Below are 15878 nucleotides of genomic sequence, written 5' to 3' on the forward strand. Positions count from 1 at the left end.
TTCCTGTGTATTTTCATTACATGACCTGACTGATGAACCTTCTTTTCATTTGGAGCAGAAAATTAAATCAGGCTGTGTTACGCTGTGGCACAGAACACAAGGTTTTCTACATTCATCCTCTTTTCTTACCAGTACTCCTCTCCTCCAGTCATACACTTCTCATAGACAGGGCCCTCCAGCTCACGGTGGGCAGGGAATATGAGTTCATTGTGGATGATTATGGTCTTGATGACCTCGTTGACGTGGGCCTGGCAGGCCACAGGGTCCTGACCATCAGGGATGGGCATCAGTGTGGGGCCAAAACAGATGGCCAGGTTGTAGGGGTCCATCATGTTCTCATCGCTGTACTGGGACAGGCTGATTTGGATGGTGGGAAAAGGGAAACGAGAGAAAAAATGTTCAGTGTCTTGGAATCTTAGAAAACACACTTTATATTTCCAAAAAAAAAATCATGCAAAAGTTTGAGCCACCTGGTAAAATTACATTTCTAAATAAAAATAAGCTTCTAATGTTTCTAAATGAAAACATAGAGGAGGATTATTTGCTGAATTTGACAAATTGAAAAACAAGCAAAATGTAATAAAATTATTTTATGGTTAATTTTATTTACCAATTTTGTTAAAAGCAAATATACAGAAATTTCGCAGTAAAAATTTGCAGAAAACACAATATTATGTTTTTGCTAACATATTTTCACTTAGAAAACAAAACATGCAAGGGGTGTCAACAAGGGGTGTTTAAACTTTTGCCTACAACAGGACATTCTCAATGACCTAACTGGTTTAAAGTACAAAATAAAGTTTGTACTGAACAAAAGAGTATTATGATTTACCCCCCTAGGCTAAGGCACATACACCTTATAACAGACCTTTTTGATTATTTGTTGCTTGTACCTCATCTAAATCTGGAGAACTCTGCTAAAAATAGTGGATTCTAAACTGAAAGATATTATACTGATTTGTTTTTTTATACTGATTGATAACAATAACAGTATCATTCGATTGAGCACCATTCCATAAGATAATATTTGACATGCAACTTATTTGGTACAATTCTAAAATAGAGTGGGACAGCAGGATTATATTCAATTCTATGGTAGTTGCCTTTGGATTGTGTCTGTGACCGAACCACAGCTGTTGTAGTCACAAGCGTTCTGTTGCTAACTGAATATATAACTGAATTTGATGAACAATGGTTTGTACACTCTTTTTCATGGAAAACAAAAACATCCTTGCATGCTTGGCATGGCTGTCGTTCTTGCATATCGAAAAAGGAAACGGACAGACATGCTCTCATGCCTACCAATACACAATGTAAATCAAATCTAATTGTAATTAATGTAACTAATAATATAATTATGTACTTATATATACAAACCGGATTCCAAAAAAGTTGGGACACTAAACAAATTGTGAATAAAAACTGAATGCAATGATGTGGAGATGTCAAATGCCAATATTTTATTCAGAATAAAACACAAATCACAGATCAAAAGTTTAAACTGAGAGAATGTATCAATTTAAGGGAAAAATATGTTGTTTCAAAATTTCATGGCGTCAACAAATCCCAAAAAAGTTGGGACAAGGCCATTTTCACCTCTGTGTGGCATCCCCCCTTCTTCTTACAACACTCAACAGACGTCTGGGGACAGAGGAGACCAGTTTCTCAAGTTTAGAAATAGGAATGCTCTCCCATTCAAGTCTAATACAGGCCTCTAACTGTTCAATCGTCTTGGGCCTTCTTTGTCATACCTTCCTCTTTATGATGCGCCAAATGTTCTCTATAGGTGAAAGATCTGGACTGCAGGCTGGCCATTTCAGTACCCGGATCCTTCTCCTACGTAGCCGTGATGTTGTGATTGCTGCAGAATGTGGTCTGGCATTATCTTGTTGAAAAATGCAGGGTCTTCCCTGAAAGAGATGACGTCTAGATGGAAGCATATGTTGTTCTAGAACCTGAACATAGTTCTCTGCATTAATGGTGCCTTTCCAGACATGCAAGCTGCCCATGCCACAAGCACTCATGCAACCCCATACCATCAGTGATGCAGGATTCTGAACTTGGCGTTGATAACAACTTGGGTTATCCTTGTCCTCTCTGGTCCGGATGACATGGCGTCCCAGTGTTCCATAAAGAACTTCAAATCGTGACTCATCTGATCACAGAACAGTCTTCCATTTTGCCACACTCCATTTTAAATGACCTCTGGCCCAGTGCAAACGTCTGAGCTTGTGGAGCTTGCTTAGAAATGGCTTCCTCTTTGCACTGTAGAGTTTCAGCTGGCAATGGCGGATGGCACGGTGGATTGTGTTCACTGACGATGCTTTCTGGAAGTATTCCTGAGCCCATTCTGTTATTTCCTTGACAGTGGCATTCCTGTTTGAGGTGCAGTGACGTTTAAGGGCCCGGAGATCACGAGCATCCAGTAGAGTTTTACGGCCTTGACCCTTACGCACAGCGATTGTTCCAGATTCTCTGAATCTTTTGATGATGTTATGCACGGTTGATGATGATAACTTAAAAGTCTTTGCTATTTTACGCTGGGTAACACCATTCTGGTATTGCTGCACTATCTTTCTGCGCAACAATGGTGGAATTGGTGATCCTCTTACCATCTTGGCTTCTGAGAGACACTGACACTCTGAGAAGCTCTTTTTATACCCAATCATTTTGTCAATTGAGCTAATTAGTGTTAATTGGTCTTCCAGCTGTTCGTTATATGCTCAATTTCCTTTTTCCAGCCACTTATTGCTACTTGTCCCAACTTTTTTGGGATTTGTTGACACTGTGAAATTTTGATTCAACATATTTTTCCTTTAAAATGTTACATTTACTCAGATTAAACTTTTGATCTTTCATCTATGTTCTATTACGAATAAAATATTGACATTTGCCATCTCCACATCATTGCATTCAGTTTTTATTCACAATTTGTTTAATGTCCCAACTTTTTTGGAATCCGGTTTGTAAATAGTTAGGCAAATGTGTAGCAAAACAATAACAGTAACTATATTATTCTAAGAGTTAAAGTGGAATTTTACTTTTAATAATTTAATGGTTGATTTGTAACCAAAGTCATTAAGTGTGGTTTGATGTGAAATGGTTCATTGTAGAGAAACCTGCCGACTACCATTTCTTTACAGTGGTGGTGATAGGCATCAGGGGTCTCAATGTCTACAAAGCAAATTTAGCCATTTTGGTTACTTTCCAAAACCACCAGTGAACACAAGTCTTGTGAGTTTTTATATGTAAAGTTGATGATGGCAAAATAGTAATACATCTGAAAAAATATATATTTTGGGACTATTTTGCCTTACAAAAAGTACCCTGCATATGCCTCTGCATCATAAATACATCTTAAAAATATCTTTCAGGACAAAATCTTTTCTCAAAACTAATACAAAACAAGTATATGCCTCAGGCATAAATTCTATTACTCTATTTTGTGTAATAACGTTCTGTGAAGGACCTTTAATAAGCATTAAATTCTTCAGATATCTGGTTCTGATCATCACCATTGTGATCAATTTCACTCTGCTAGTTTCTCTAAAATGGAGCAATTTAAATTAAACCACTCTGAATGACTTTGTTTACCTTTTAACGATTAAATTATGCAGCAATTGTAAGGACAGCAGCTGTATGATAAGTGACATTTGCTTTATCTTAGCATTATACTCTCACTTGACTGATATATCTTTGACATTTAAGCAAGTCTTCAGTATCTCATACAGTATTTTCTTTCAACCTGCATAAATGTCCAAAACTCATTCATATGCTTTCTTTATCATCTGCAAAGCTATCCTCCAACATTTGGCATTTCTTCAACAACCTTGTTCTGATAACATCCACCAGTCATGTCAGTAACAAGTTTCAGATGATTGTATTATTTCAGTACCACTAAACTGAAATCAGTCCTGACACTTTGGGGACAAGTGAACAAGGTTAAATGCAAGTCATAATTCACAGAACAACAGCCATCTCTTTCTCTGGCAGTTATGTTCAATGCAGACAATCTGAGTGACTCAATTCAATTCCACAGTGAAATTGTACAGTATCCAGACATTGCAGAGGAACTAAAGAGCGCAAGAAAAGGAGAAGAATTATATGAAGTTTGAGCTAAAAAAAAAAAAAAAGCTACAGGCCCAGCTCAGTATATAAATAAACTGTCCAGCTAAAAAACCCAGGATGTAAAATCTAATTCTTTGTTCTGCAGGAGGAAGCATGCAGAGGGAACATCAATATGAGTACAATAAAAAAGGACAGGTATAGCACTGCACAGAGCCCTGGCTTTTCCTCTGGCATAAATAACATCTAAAGCACTGCTTGACAGATGCGGTAATGAATTGGACATGAACAGTACGAGGCCTGTTCAATAACTCAGAATATAATGAATGTCTGTGCCTTTGACTGCAGTTATTCATATACATGCTGATTTACTATGCAGCAGCACAAACATAGAGGTATGTGGAAAACTAATCATGAGCTACTCCCAGCATTCTGTTTCTCAATGAAATTCTGAAATCTTTCAAGAAATGTAGTTTAAAAGCTGTAGACTCACTGGTTGAGAAACGCAAACAGGTATCTCATGACGATGATGATGGTACGAGGAAGAGTGACTATAATCTGCTGAATGTGATGGACTCGTTCAGCAGATGACTCAAGCTCTGAAAAAAAAGAAATACAAATAATATTCTCCCACACTGCAAATCAAACCCTTCCAAATCAATTTAACCAAACCATCCTTTTCCATAAATGTAGCTGATCAGCCAACACATGACTTGCATAGGTGACAACATACAAGATGTTTTTTCCTATATAGAAAAAAACAAGACATGCAATTTGCATAATCCTAAGTGGCAGGGTGTAAGTACCCATTACCTGTTAGCTACATTGGCTCCCAATGCAAAACTAAAAAAAGCAAACAAGTTTTGGCTCATTGGCTACATTATGGTGAAGGGGAAAACTGCACATTTGTTGTTCTGCCAAAACTGAATCACAAATTAATGGACACAGATTTATTAGATGATTTGCTTCTTCATCCAATGACTGGCACACTGAAGTCAGAGCAGGACTGAAAAAAGTTCAAAGCTCTTTCAGTAGTTCACGCCTGTGGCAGTAGGACTCACTGATGGTGGAGATGAAGTCTAGGAAGCGTTCCTTGGGGAAAAGAGGATTCTCAAGCCCTCTAAAGTACAGCTTCAGAACGCCTGCCACCGAGTTTATGTCATGATCACTCTGATCATCAATCAGTGGGTCTTCGCCTGAAACAGGGAACACACACTGCTTTAAAGACCTGCAAGAAAACCTCATGTTCATGCTTCATGACTGACTGTTCTACCAGTTTAGATCTTACACAAATTCTGAACTCAAGAGTGTGATTTACTCATTTATGTTGCAAACAATGAAACATAGATCTGAATAAATAAATTCACATCAAACCAAGACAGGCTTTATGTTAAGACACATGGTTTAGGAAGTCATGGTTTAGGAAGAAAGTAGATACATCACTGGAAACATCAACCTGCAACTGAGGTACTTATTCTACAGGACACTAAAGTAACTCAATGTCAGATTAAATTCATAAATATCGTTCCCTTCTCTCATGCATAGAGATAATCTTTTCTGACAGTCGCTGCCAAAACAAATTGACCGAGTTACAGGGAGAAAAGCAATTCAAAAACAATTAGGGGCTTCTCGCTTGGACACAAACCTCTTTCGAATGAATTTTTAATGTCATTGACTTCCACCTGAGATCCGGGAACTCTGAATATGCCCTGCTGCTGAAGGCCTGAAATAGAAAAGGAAACATGAAACCAGAAAACGTCAAGGCCTGCCATTATCTCAGCAGTACAACATCCGTTGACATGAAAGCAATCTGAAAATGCATAACACAGGGCAGGAAATGCAATCTGGTTGTAAAGTGACTTTTTGCTCCATGAGGCAGGGGCCTCCTTGGGTTTTGAGGGACATATGGTTTCTATTAAAGCTACTCTGATCAGTTTCTGAGATTTCATTAGATGTGGAGGGCAAAGGGAGAGAATGCCCCAGGCCAGCTCAGACATAATAACATGTGAAGCGTAGACAAACAGCAAAGCAAGGGTGAAGAAGGTAATCTGATAGAGGAAATTAAACGAGGACTGGCTATCTGAACTTCATCTCTAAGAATCACATAACTGATGCATAAGCCATGTTCACAATTGCGAGAAATCTGGAATGAAATAATTTGTATATCTCTTATTTCTTAACTTTTATATCTCTTATGTTCAGACATGTCATTGCTTTGAGGAGTGTGCATCACACTCATATATGCATACTGACATTTTAGCAGACATTTTATCGATTTGCCAGCTGTCCAGGCATACCAGTGTTTGCAATGGTCAGACTATGTAAGAAGGAGTGTGATCCTGTCCATCCACTATCCTATTATTATGTAACATCCATTTCTGTATATCTGAATTTCTTACACTTTCTACAATTTTGAAAACAGAGAAACAGAAGGGCTCTGTGAGTTATAGCATAGACGAACAACTTTTGGCTCCTTATGGATCATTTGAAAAGGAGATGTATGAGGGAGCTTAAAACTAATTTATCTGATGTATGATCCTATTTAAAAATAACTGATCTGACAAGTGTCTGGGTGTGGTTCTAATTCTTTTGAGCACACATGATTGACAGCCCTCAGTCCAAGGCCCAATCCCATTTCTTCTTTTTACCCCTACCCCTTGTTTTCTAGTGTCACCCTAACCCCTTGGAATGGAGTTACAAGTAGTAGTGGTTGAAATCTTGCCCTACGAAATGGGACCACCCTCAAATTAACAAAAAAAAATATTGCTTCATTAGCAGGTTACTAGCGCTACTTTGTAGGTGGCCTGGCCTGTCTTCAGTGATAGCAGCGAAGGAAAAAGTTCAGACTCACTGCTAGGCTTTAGTTACATTTAGAGCATCATATGCATTAAAAGAGGGGTATAAGACAATTATTTATTATCACCAACCGCTAATTCTTTGGTGAAAGGAAGCTGATGTCAACTATTCACCAGCTTCTTGTTTGAATTTTCCCATTCCAACTTAAATGGACTATTTGAGGTGGAACAGGAAAGTTAGCTAGTTACCGAGACATTAGCATGCTATTACCAATTTTTTATGCTTGTTATGAAGAAAACGACCATAATACATTGACACCACATTAAACTAAGATAATACAATGGTTATCATATTTTTTGGAACTGAGAAAATACATTTGTGGGTTTTTTTTTGGTTGCTCACACAACCGTCCTGCCAGTTATTCTTTGTGCCTCTGAAAAACCTCAATTTGGACGGTCATGTAGCCCTAATATTTCACCCTACCCCTCTATCTCAACAAGAACTGGGACACCCTAACCCTATACGTGATCATTCAGACAGACAACAGGCAGACAGATGACCTAGCTCGATGGCTCAGTTACAGGTGCTAGGTTTGCTTTCACTTGGTTGTTCGCTCTGTAAGTTTCTCCAACTCAAACACAGAGGGACCATAACAGGAAAACAGTTTTGTTAAAACTGTGTGGGCGGGACATCCAAAATCAGTCTTGTGATTGGTGAGGGAAAGGCTTACGCATGCGTTAACCAAGATCAGGACTGCCCAGTTTGCATCAGCCATTTAGTAAACAAATAAAAGTTATTCACAGGACACACTTGCAGTGCAAACACAGATTTAGGGTCTTCCTAGAATGCCAACATTATTCTTTACATTATTTTTTAAACTTTAAAAGTGTTCTTCACACTCACAATCTCATTTACAAAAATGGCTCTCCAAAGAACCATCAAATGAAAGGTTCTTCAGGGAACCAAAAGTGGTTCTCCTTTTTGGCATCTTTATTTTTAAGAGTGTACCCAGTCTGTTGCATGAAAATAAGAACCAATTCATATGAGGTCTACTGAATGTGTATCTCAATGCACACAATAAAATCAGACCACATATGTGTCACGATTGGCCCCTCCCAGTCTCCTCATGTGCTTTTATTTACCTTTTAGTCCTGTCATGTGGTTTTATTTACCTTTTAGTCCTGTCATGTGCTTTCTTTTTTTTACCGTTTAGTCCTGTCATGTGCTTTTGTTTTGATTTCTTCCTGGTCCGACCCCCTTGTTTTGTGACTACACCCCTGATTGTTCCCACCTGTTCTCCACATGTGTCCGGTTATCCTTCATTATCCCTGCTTGTATTTAAGACCTGTTTTCCTGAGTTTCTTGTTGGTCTTTGTTTGTTTGATGTAAGGTTTGTTTTTGAAGTGTATGTATTTTTTGAAGAGTTTTTCTTGCCTGTTTGGAGTTCTGTTTTAATTTTTATCATGTCTGTCCCTCCTGCTCTCCATATTGGCTCTCTGACCATGGACTGTTCTGGCCCTGATTATGGATTTGGACATAAATCTCGCTTCTCTTCACACATGAGTCCGCCTCATCGCTCCCCGGCGTTACAATATATGTTATGTTTGTAAATGAGGGGGTGTAGCATGTTAGATGCAGGTTGGTGAGCACTGTCTTAGAGTCATCATTAAGGATTCCAGTAAAAGAAATAGTATATAGTTCTGGCCATGGATGTTCTAAAACACAGTCAGACACCTGTTTTTCTAAAAATTCATAGTTTTGTTGATGTAAATGTTCTTATTCATAGTGTTAATGAACAAAAACTTGACAAACAAGAACCAAGTATTTACTGTTCTTGTATCTTTATGGACGCAGCATGCTCTTCCACAGCAAATATGCATGATGGAAAAAGCCCTACAGCAGTGCAGCCCGACATTTTACCCACTTAAGCTCATCCTCTCTCTAACAGATGGCAGGCTCAGAGAACTGTCTCTCCGCGAAGCTTCTGAGAATGACAAAACTTTCAGCAGAGGTATCTGTAGAGATTAGCCTGCATTTAAATTAGCATTAGCATCTGCGCTAAATCTACACACCTGCCATTGTGTCGTTAAGTGTGTATAGAGCACTCCATGAATGATGCAAATATGTGCTCTGCCAGAACTCTCTCACAGTCGCTGAGACAACATTGTATAGGCCAAAGTGAAGCTTGAACTGCTTACCATACAGATTGATGTATCGAATACAGCTCTCCACCACAAGAGGAATAGGCTGGCCTGAATCCTGAAAATGCAATTGAAAGAGAATGGAGACAATGTGATGTGAATTGTAAACGGTATAACATGTCAGTCTGTTTTCACAATTTGTTCACAATTATGTGATTAATAGAAGAAATACACTTGTACATAATACTGGGCTCTATGTCCTTTCAGTTTGTTACTAACAAAAATACAGATTTGATTATGATGACAGTTATGTATGTAGTATGATGACACAAGCATGCAAAAAAGTAATTTAGTAAAGAATACTGCATTAGGCACTTCTGTCCTCAACATCCAAAATCTGTAAGAAAATGTCTGCGCACACTTTGGAATTATCTGGTTCTGTTTAACAAAAGTGTTGCACTGTACAGTAGAAGTGTGATGTCGGTTAAATAAGGTCATTTATTTTTGTGATTTACAGGAAGATCATTAATGAACAAGTTAGATCATTTCAAATGGTTCAAAACATTTTCCTTACAACTGTATATAAATTGAGATTATATATTATTGTAGAAGCAATATGGAATCATTGAGAATTATGATCATTAAAAAGTGACTAGAACAGGGGTCGGCAACATGTTGCTCTGGAGCTGCATGTGGTTCTTTTATTGCCGTGTGACGGCTCCACAGCAGATTTAGATTTTTAATAAATAATAAAACTCTGCTGATGGTTTAAAATCACTTTAAACAATAAATGGTCTTAAACACTTGAGTTAATATATAACTGCTAATGTGCTCTTTAACCCTGATGGTTGGTGCACAGACTGCTGGTCACCATAGCATTTCTTGCCTAGCTATTAGCTAAGGAAAAGGCAAAGAGAGAGATTTTAGATGAATATCAATAATTTGGAGACGAATGGAGTTATCTACACTTATAATCACGCCATCTGGTTTCCTTATATGTTTAATCTGCAAACTGTCAAACACTAAAAAGCTGAGTTTTCCCATTCCACCTTAAATGGTGCAGCAGTTACATTCTAGATCCTCAGGTACCATTTATGGTGGAGGAAAAGCAGCTATAGCTGAGCTAAAGCCTTAAGCAGAGCGAAAGTAAGTCTAGATTTTCATTTATATTCTATTTTTTATTCTGCACTTGTACATTAGCACATACTGAGCCAAATTTACAGCCAAGATGGTAAAATGGATATAAAATGTCATGGCTCCCAGGATAGTTTGATTTTTGTTGAAAGGACAAAATGGCTCTTCTTAACATTTGGGTTGCCGACCCCTAAGCTAGAAGACACTTCGTATGAAGCCAACAATACAGTAATAGCCAACAGAAATCCTACAGCAGGCCCTGTGCTAAAGTACCTGATTGCGAATACGTGTATTCCGTCTTCCCCTAGGACAGAAAGCAGTGGCAAGCGGAGCAGAGAGGTGAGAAAAGCAAGAGAATAACAGTTAGAGAAAAAAGAACGACAGAATCGCCATGGAGACAACACTGTCGTTTTGAGTCTTGGAGCAGCTGCTGGAATGGCTCGAGATACAGTACAGGGTGGCATCTGAAAGCCTGGCTAACAACCACAGCCAATCACGTTTCCCTGATACAACTAGATGCACATCTGTGTCTGATTTTTGGCTCTGAAGGCTACAGTCTGGCATGTACCTCTGCCACCCTTATAAGCTGCATCATCACTGCCAGGAGAAGAAGTATGAGTGACAGGAATATTCAGAACGAGGGAGCGGTAAGAGGGGAAAGACAGGCATCCCTCCACCCCAGCAGACTGTACTGCAGGTGGTGGTACCTTAATGAAGGACTCCATATTTCCATTAAACAGCTTATGATTATAGACGGAGCGCGGCCGGGGTTTCCGCAATTTCTGTGGTTTAGGGGGAAGGGTGGGGGGTCTGGGGAGTGGAGCAAGGAGGAACAAAACACACAAACACCACCAAATGTAGTGAAATGTTATACCAGGTAGACTCCAGCATGAAGTAGAGCTGTCATCAATTAAATTAGCAATTAATTTGACAGTTACAATTAATTACCGTTGTTATGTATTATGTAATTATTAATTAATTACAATTAATTAATTACAATTCATTTTGACAATTAAAAGTTAAAAATTAGTCTCCTAAAAATGACTTAACTGAATAATAACAAGCCTAATCTTGCAGGATGAGATGTGATCTTGTACCTAGAGCATTTGGGGCTAAATTTGGGCGGGAACAAACTGATGGTCCTATGTTGAAGACTCAACATAGTCCAATGGACAATGAGCCTGTAGAGGGCCCACATATGCATCTACAAAAAGTCCTCCAATTAAGCATGAAGACTACTACACTACACGTCTCCATGTTTGTGGCACCAAAATTTTAACAAATTGTCCTCAGACATGTATTTTCATTAGGAGATCATGTTTGATCCAGAGAGGCTACAACAAACTATGCACAGCCATTCAAATATTTAAAAAGGTTATACAGCTTTAACTAAGATTTAACTTAAAATAATTGAATTATATACTATGGTCATGCTTATTGTATAATAAACTGCCAAATCATTCAAAAGGTACATTTCAATCAATGTTTTTAATGATGTAACTTTGACAGTCCCAGCATGAAGTCAAAAGAATTGAAATATCTGCTTTCCAAGCTAAATGTTCCAATGAAGCTAACAGCAATTAATGAAAGGGGTATGCAAACAGCACAGGATATCTGCATTTTAATGGACTGTAATTATGATCTAATTGCTCTGACCCTTAATTAACTTATAACAACTGCAAGTAAGGGTTTGTTTTCCTGCAGCAGCCCCCTACAGGAACGCATGCTGAGTTAGGAAAGCCTAATTGCTCTCAGGAGCTGTGATCCACCACCAAATTCAATACAAGTCAAATAGCATGTGATTCTGCACTTTAGCTGCAAACCTCAAGAGAACTGGCCAGGCCAGTGTTTACATATATTCTCATAGTCTTTAATTATGGCCATTATGTACTTTTTGATTCTGCTTTTAGATTTTTTTTTCTAAAAGGTCTCACACAGACATGTCGAAAGAGAACAGCAGTGGTTACCACTTTAGTTTTTTAGCATACTGATTCAAAGGGAAAGTAACATAAAAGTTTGAGACAAACTAATATGCTAAAGTCCTAGTTGATGAACAGTAAATGACTGTCTGCCATGGCATGCCACACAGGAGCAGGTTTTCATGGGCACCTGTACAGATGGCCACTCACATCTGCTCACCAGCAGAGGCCCTATTCTCTGCCTCACAGACAGACAGTGGACTCCCACTACTACTCAGCAGGAGTTGAGAAGTTGCCAATGACAGCTTGGGGACAAGTCCTCTTCGACCGCTGTGCAATAACTCAGTTGGGGGTGCCAAGAAAATAAATATTTGCCCTTCGTCTTCTTTCTTTCATTGTCACTGGCTTGCTTTGGGTTGTTTTTGCAGCTGAAACTGCAGGCAAATGGACTGGCAAAAGACTGTTTTTACATGAATGCACTGCTGTCAAAAGGAGCAAAGGCATTTGGCTGGACAGTTTTCACTCAAAAAAAGAGTCAAAAAAGTCATCCACCTTTTCTTCCCACTGACAGAAACAGACTGGATCTGTTACATTTTAATTATTTAGGGTAGATATGAAGATGAAGAGAAAATTGTATACATTTGTCATAGCCTTTTCACCATGACACTAGTTATATATTATTAATTACCAATTACCATTTATCTGTCTAGACTGCTTCACGGAGGCTAAGGGTGTCATTAGGCCATTGTATTCCGAGTTAGTTACTCTGAAACCATGATGTGCACCATCCCTTTATAAATGTAATATCAGGCTCTCTGCTTCAGCATTAGTGTTTTTTGCATTGACTTATAAAATATTTTTTATGAAAGAAGGACTGAAATTATATGTGAAGCTTAGGTAGCTTCCCTAGTCATTTATTATCAATTAGCAATTACCATCTATCTGTCTACACTGTTATCTTGTATATTTTGATATATAAAGCAATTCTGGGGGAAGCATCTGTATTAGTGTTTGTAGAATATAATATGCAAAACATTTCGTGAAAAGAATACAAAATTAGTAATTTCAGCTTCTTTTTCAGCACTGTGCAGACCAGAGACCAACTCTTTACTTCATTTCCAGGTTGAAATAGCCATTAAGTTATTATTTTTATTCTTTCAGCGTCAGTGTCAAAAAAACACATTTAACACAAAAATACACAAAGCCTCACCAACTAAATATAGCATCAAATTACTGCCCAGCCCAGGCCTCAACATCACTAAATATGTGTAAAATTACTTGAATTGTGAGGAGTAGAGAATCCATTCTAAGACTGAACTTTGAAGGTGTGGAAGCAACGCTCCCAAAGAGAAGGGAAGCTGTAATAAAGAATAAGGATATACATACTAAATACTGAAATTATTTCTATTATATTAAATATTATATATAGTTATTGATGTTTATGTGTAATTTTCTGTTTAACATTTGTATTTTGCACTTTATTTGTATTTGTACTTTTTTCCTGACACTGAAAAATGAATAATTTTGATTTCATGACCATTTTGACGTTCGGACAGCGTGTTGCATCAGTGCTACTAAGATTAATCATCAGCACATTGTATTCTAAGTTAGCAGTGTGTCCCACTCCTTCATACATTAAAACAGCAGTAAACATCATCTGTATTTGTGTTTTATGCTGCAATTTAATAAGACTGCTCATGAAAAGACGTTTCATCACTTGAAGCTGACATCAGTGAGAAAATGCTGTGAAGTGACCTTCATAAGGATCTTACCTTGTGGTTCCACACTCAGCCCTTTCTCCTGCAAAAAAAGAGTGAGAGATTATTCAGACGTTGAATTTAAAAGTATGATCTCATGCTCTCTGCTGTAGAGCTGTAGCAGAGTGGACACAGGGCTATAGTGAGAATGACCCAGACTATTGAAAGAGAAATGAATGAATGAGTGGCAGCTCCGTTCTTCAGACAAAAGGAGTGCCTGCGGTCGCTGTAGAAACCTTGGCTGATCCCTGTGGGGTGCTGGATGGCTCGCAGGAGAGATAAAGAGGGGAGAGTGTGTGCATGCATGTGTGTATGTGGTGATTTAACTGAGTGATGCATGTGACGGCTCACTCAGTTCTTTGTCGGAAAATTCACTGATATGAAAGAGGTGGAAAGGATTTGTCACAGCACATAAGGAAACCCAACACATACATACACAAAAGACAGACAGACACACAGACAAAGGGGGAGTCTGTCACATATGGTGCTAGTGGCAATCACTGGCCAAAAATTATGTAAATGAGAAAAGTGGGCGTGTTCCTGAAGCTAAGCAGGGCATATTCTTCAGCAATAACAACTATAAATGAATGGATGAAATTAATAAAGAGCTATAGCACAATAGAATAAGTGGTGAATCCTGACTTTTAAAGCTTCAGTTTGAGCTACAAATGTCAAAACACACCTCTATGTGCTCTGCTGTCACCTCTATGGGATTTTATAATAGTATATTAGCGCTAAGCCAATGCATTTTTTTCATATTGCACACTTAGCATGAAGACATTTAAAGCTTGTATATAAAACATTTACACACATCTACCTTTTTTGTCTCTAAGCACTGAGTGAAACCTGGTTAGACTACCATTTGTACTGTGAGGGAACGTATCTATGATTTTGATTTTTATTCTCACAACATTGTTCAATCATAAATTACAACCCAACTGGTTGATTCTACTGTTACTTCCCATCTAAATTCTTGGTTAATTTGAAAGATTAAGCCTTCTGCCTAGCTCCTGAAGGCTCATCTAAAGGAAGATCTAGTTTGGCTGCATCTGAGTAGATATAAAAAATCCTGATTGGGTGATTTTCTATTGGGCGTTGTAAGATCTGTTTCAATTTCAGTCAGAATTGAACAATGAACTAAGATAGTACTACAATCCATGCAGAGTAAATGCAACAAACATGATCATTCTATTTAAGAAAAATAACTAAAAATTTACAGACATGAACTTTTGAGTTCCCAGAGATCATTAAGCCTTATCTGAAGGGCTAGAAAGTCCTGAGAAGTCCTCACTGAACTAATCATTTTCTGCTAATGATTAAGACTGCAGAACACAATAAGCTATTTAACAAGAACGCACCCAAGATGATCTGTTATCCACATATGGCTGTTATATTTATGCTTGATCATCTATCACTGACGCAAAGAAAATACAATGAAAAAATAGTAAGCAGCTTATTTTTTCTGGCATCTCTGGAAGCTGTAAAGCACGTGAAGAAACAGTGTCTTTCCTGTCAGTCGTTTTTTCCAGGAGCAATAGCTTAGCTAAAGTGCCATGAATAACACCCTTTTATTAAGCACCTGGCCCCAACGCTGCATAATGCTTATCAAGTTTCCTTTCCAAATCTAAATCTCCACGTAATGCCATAACTGCAGAAGCTGTAGGACAGCTACTTGAGAAACTGAGGAAGGGCCACAAATAATTTTACTACTGCAAATTTGCATATCAAATGGAGTGCTTTGAGTGTGCCATCACTAAGCACTCTAAGAGAAAACCTTCAGCGTTGCCAGCTGAGGATGGAAAAAAATGCTTCAGAAGTCCCCTTGAGCGTTCATTCACAATGCTGGTTCTGATTCAGTGGTTCAGAAAGAGGCAGCTTTAAACATCATTCAGTTATTCAGATGACTGGAGTGCATCCAAGCCTGCTTGCTTCTTTATCATTCATTCTGAAGTCCACAAGCGCGGCTGTTGGGCCAGGTGGCTAGCACCACAGAAACACTGATAATATTACTAGAGCAGAACGGACTTTTTAACCCAATTCGGTTAATGCGTCTAGGACCAATTAAG

At 38.3% G+C, this 15878-nt stretch overlaps 1 protein-coding gene across 2 annotated transcripts in view; it reads right to left on the reverse strand.

Moving 5' to 3' along the window:
* srgap3 (SLIT-ROBO Rho GTPase activating protein 3) overlaps positions 1 to 15878 on the reverse strand; it is a 126749-nt gene that overhangs the window by 17553 nt on the left and 93318 nt on the right. The window contains exons 11-17 of one of the 2 annotated variants that reach the window (XM_017712643.2): positions 13828 to 13855; positions 10410 to 10440; positions 9060 to 9120; positions 5711 to 5788; positions 5127 to 5261; positions 4559 to 4664; positions 130 to 357 (exon numbers count right to left, since the gene is read on the reverse strand). In XM_017712643.2, the coding sequence (XP_017568132.1) occupies positions 130 to 357; positions 4559 to 4664; positions 5127 to 5261; positions 5711 to 5788; positions 9060 to 9120; positions 10410 to 10440; positions 13828 to 13855 (667 nt within the window). Of the gene's footprint in view, positions 1 to 129; positions 358 to 4558; positions 4665 to 5126; positions 5262 to 5710; positions 5789 to 9059; positions 9121 to 10409; positions 10441 to 10843; positions 10947 to 13827; positions 13856 to 15878 lie in introns of both variants that reach the window. The other variant, XM_017712642.2, reaches the window with a different exon arrangement.

Source organism: Pygocentrus nattereri, chromosome 26 (genome assembly GCF_015220715.1).
Source record: "Pygocentrus nattereri isolate fPygNat1 chromosome 26, fPygNat1.pri, whole genome shotgun sequence".
Taxonomy (NCBI): Eukaryota; Metazoa; Chordata; class Actinopteri; order Characiformes; family Serrasalmidae; genus Pygocentrus; species Pygocentrus nattereri.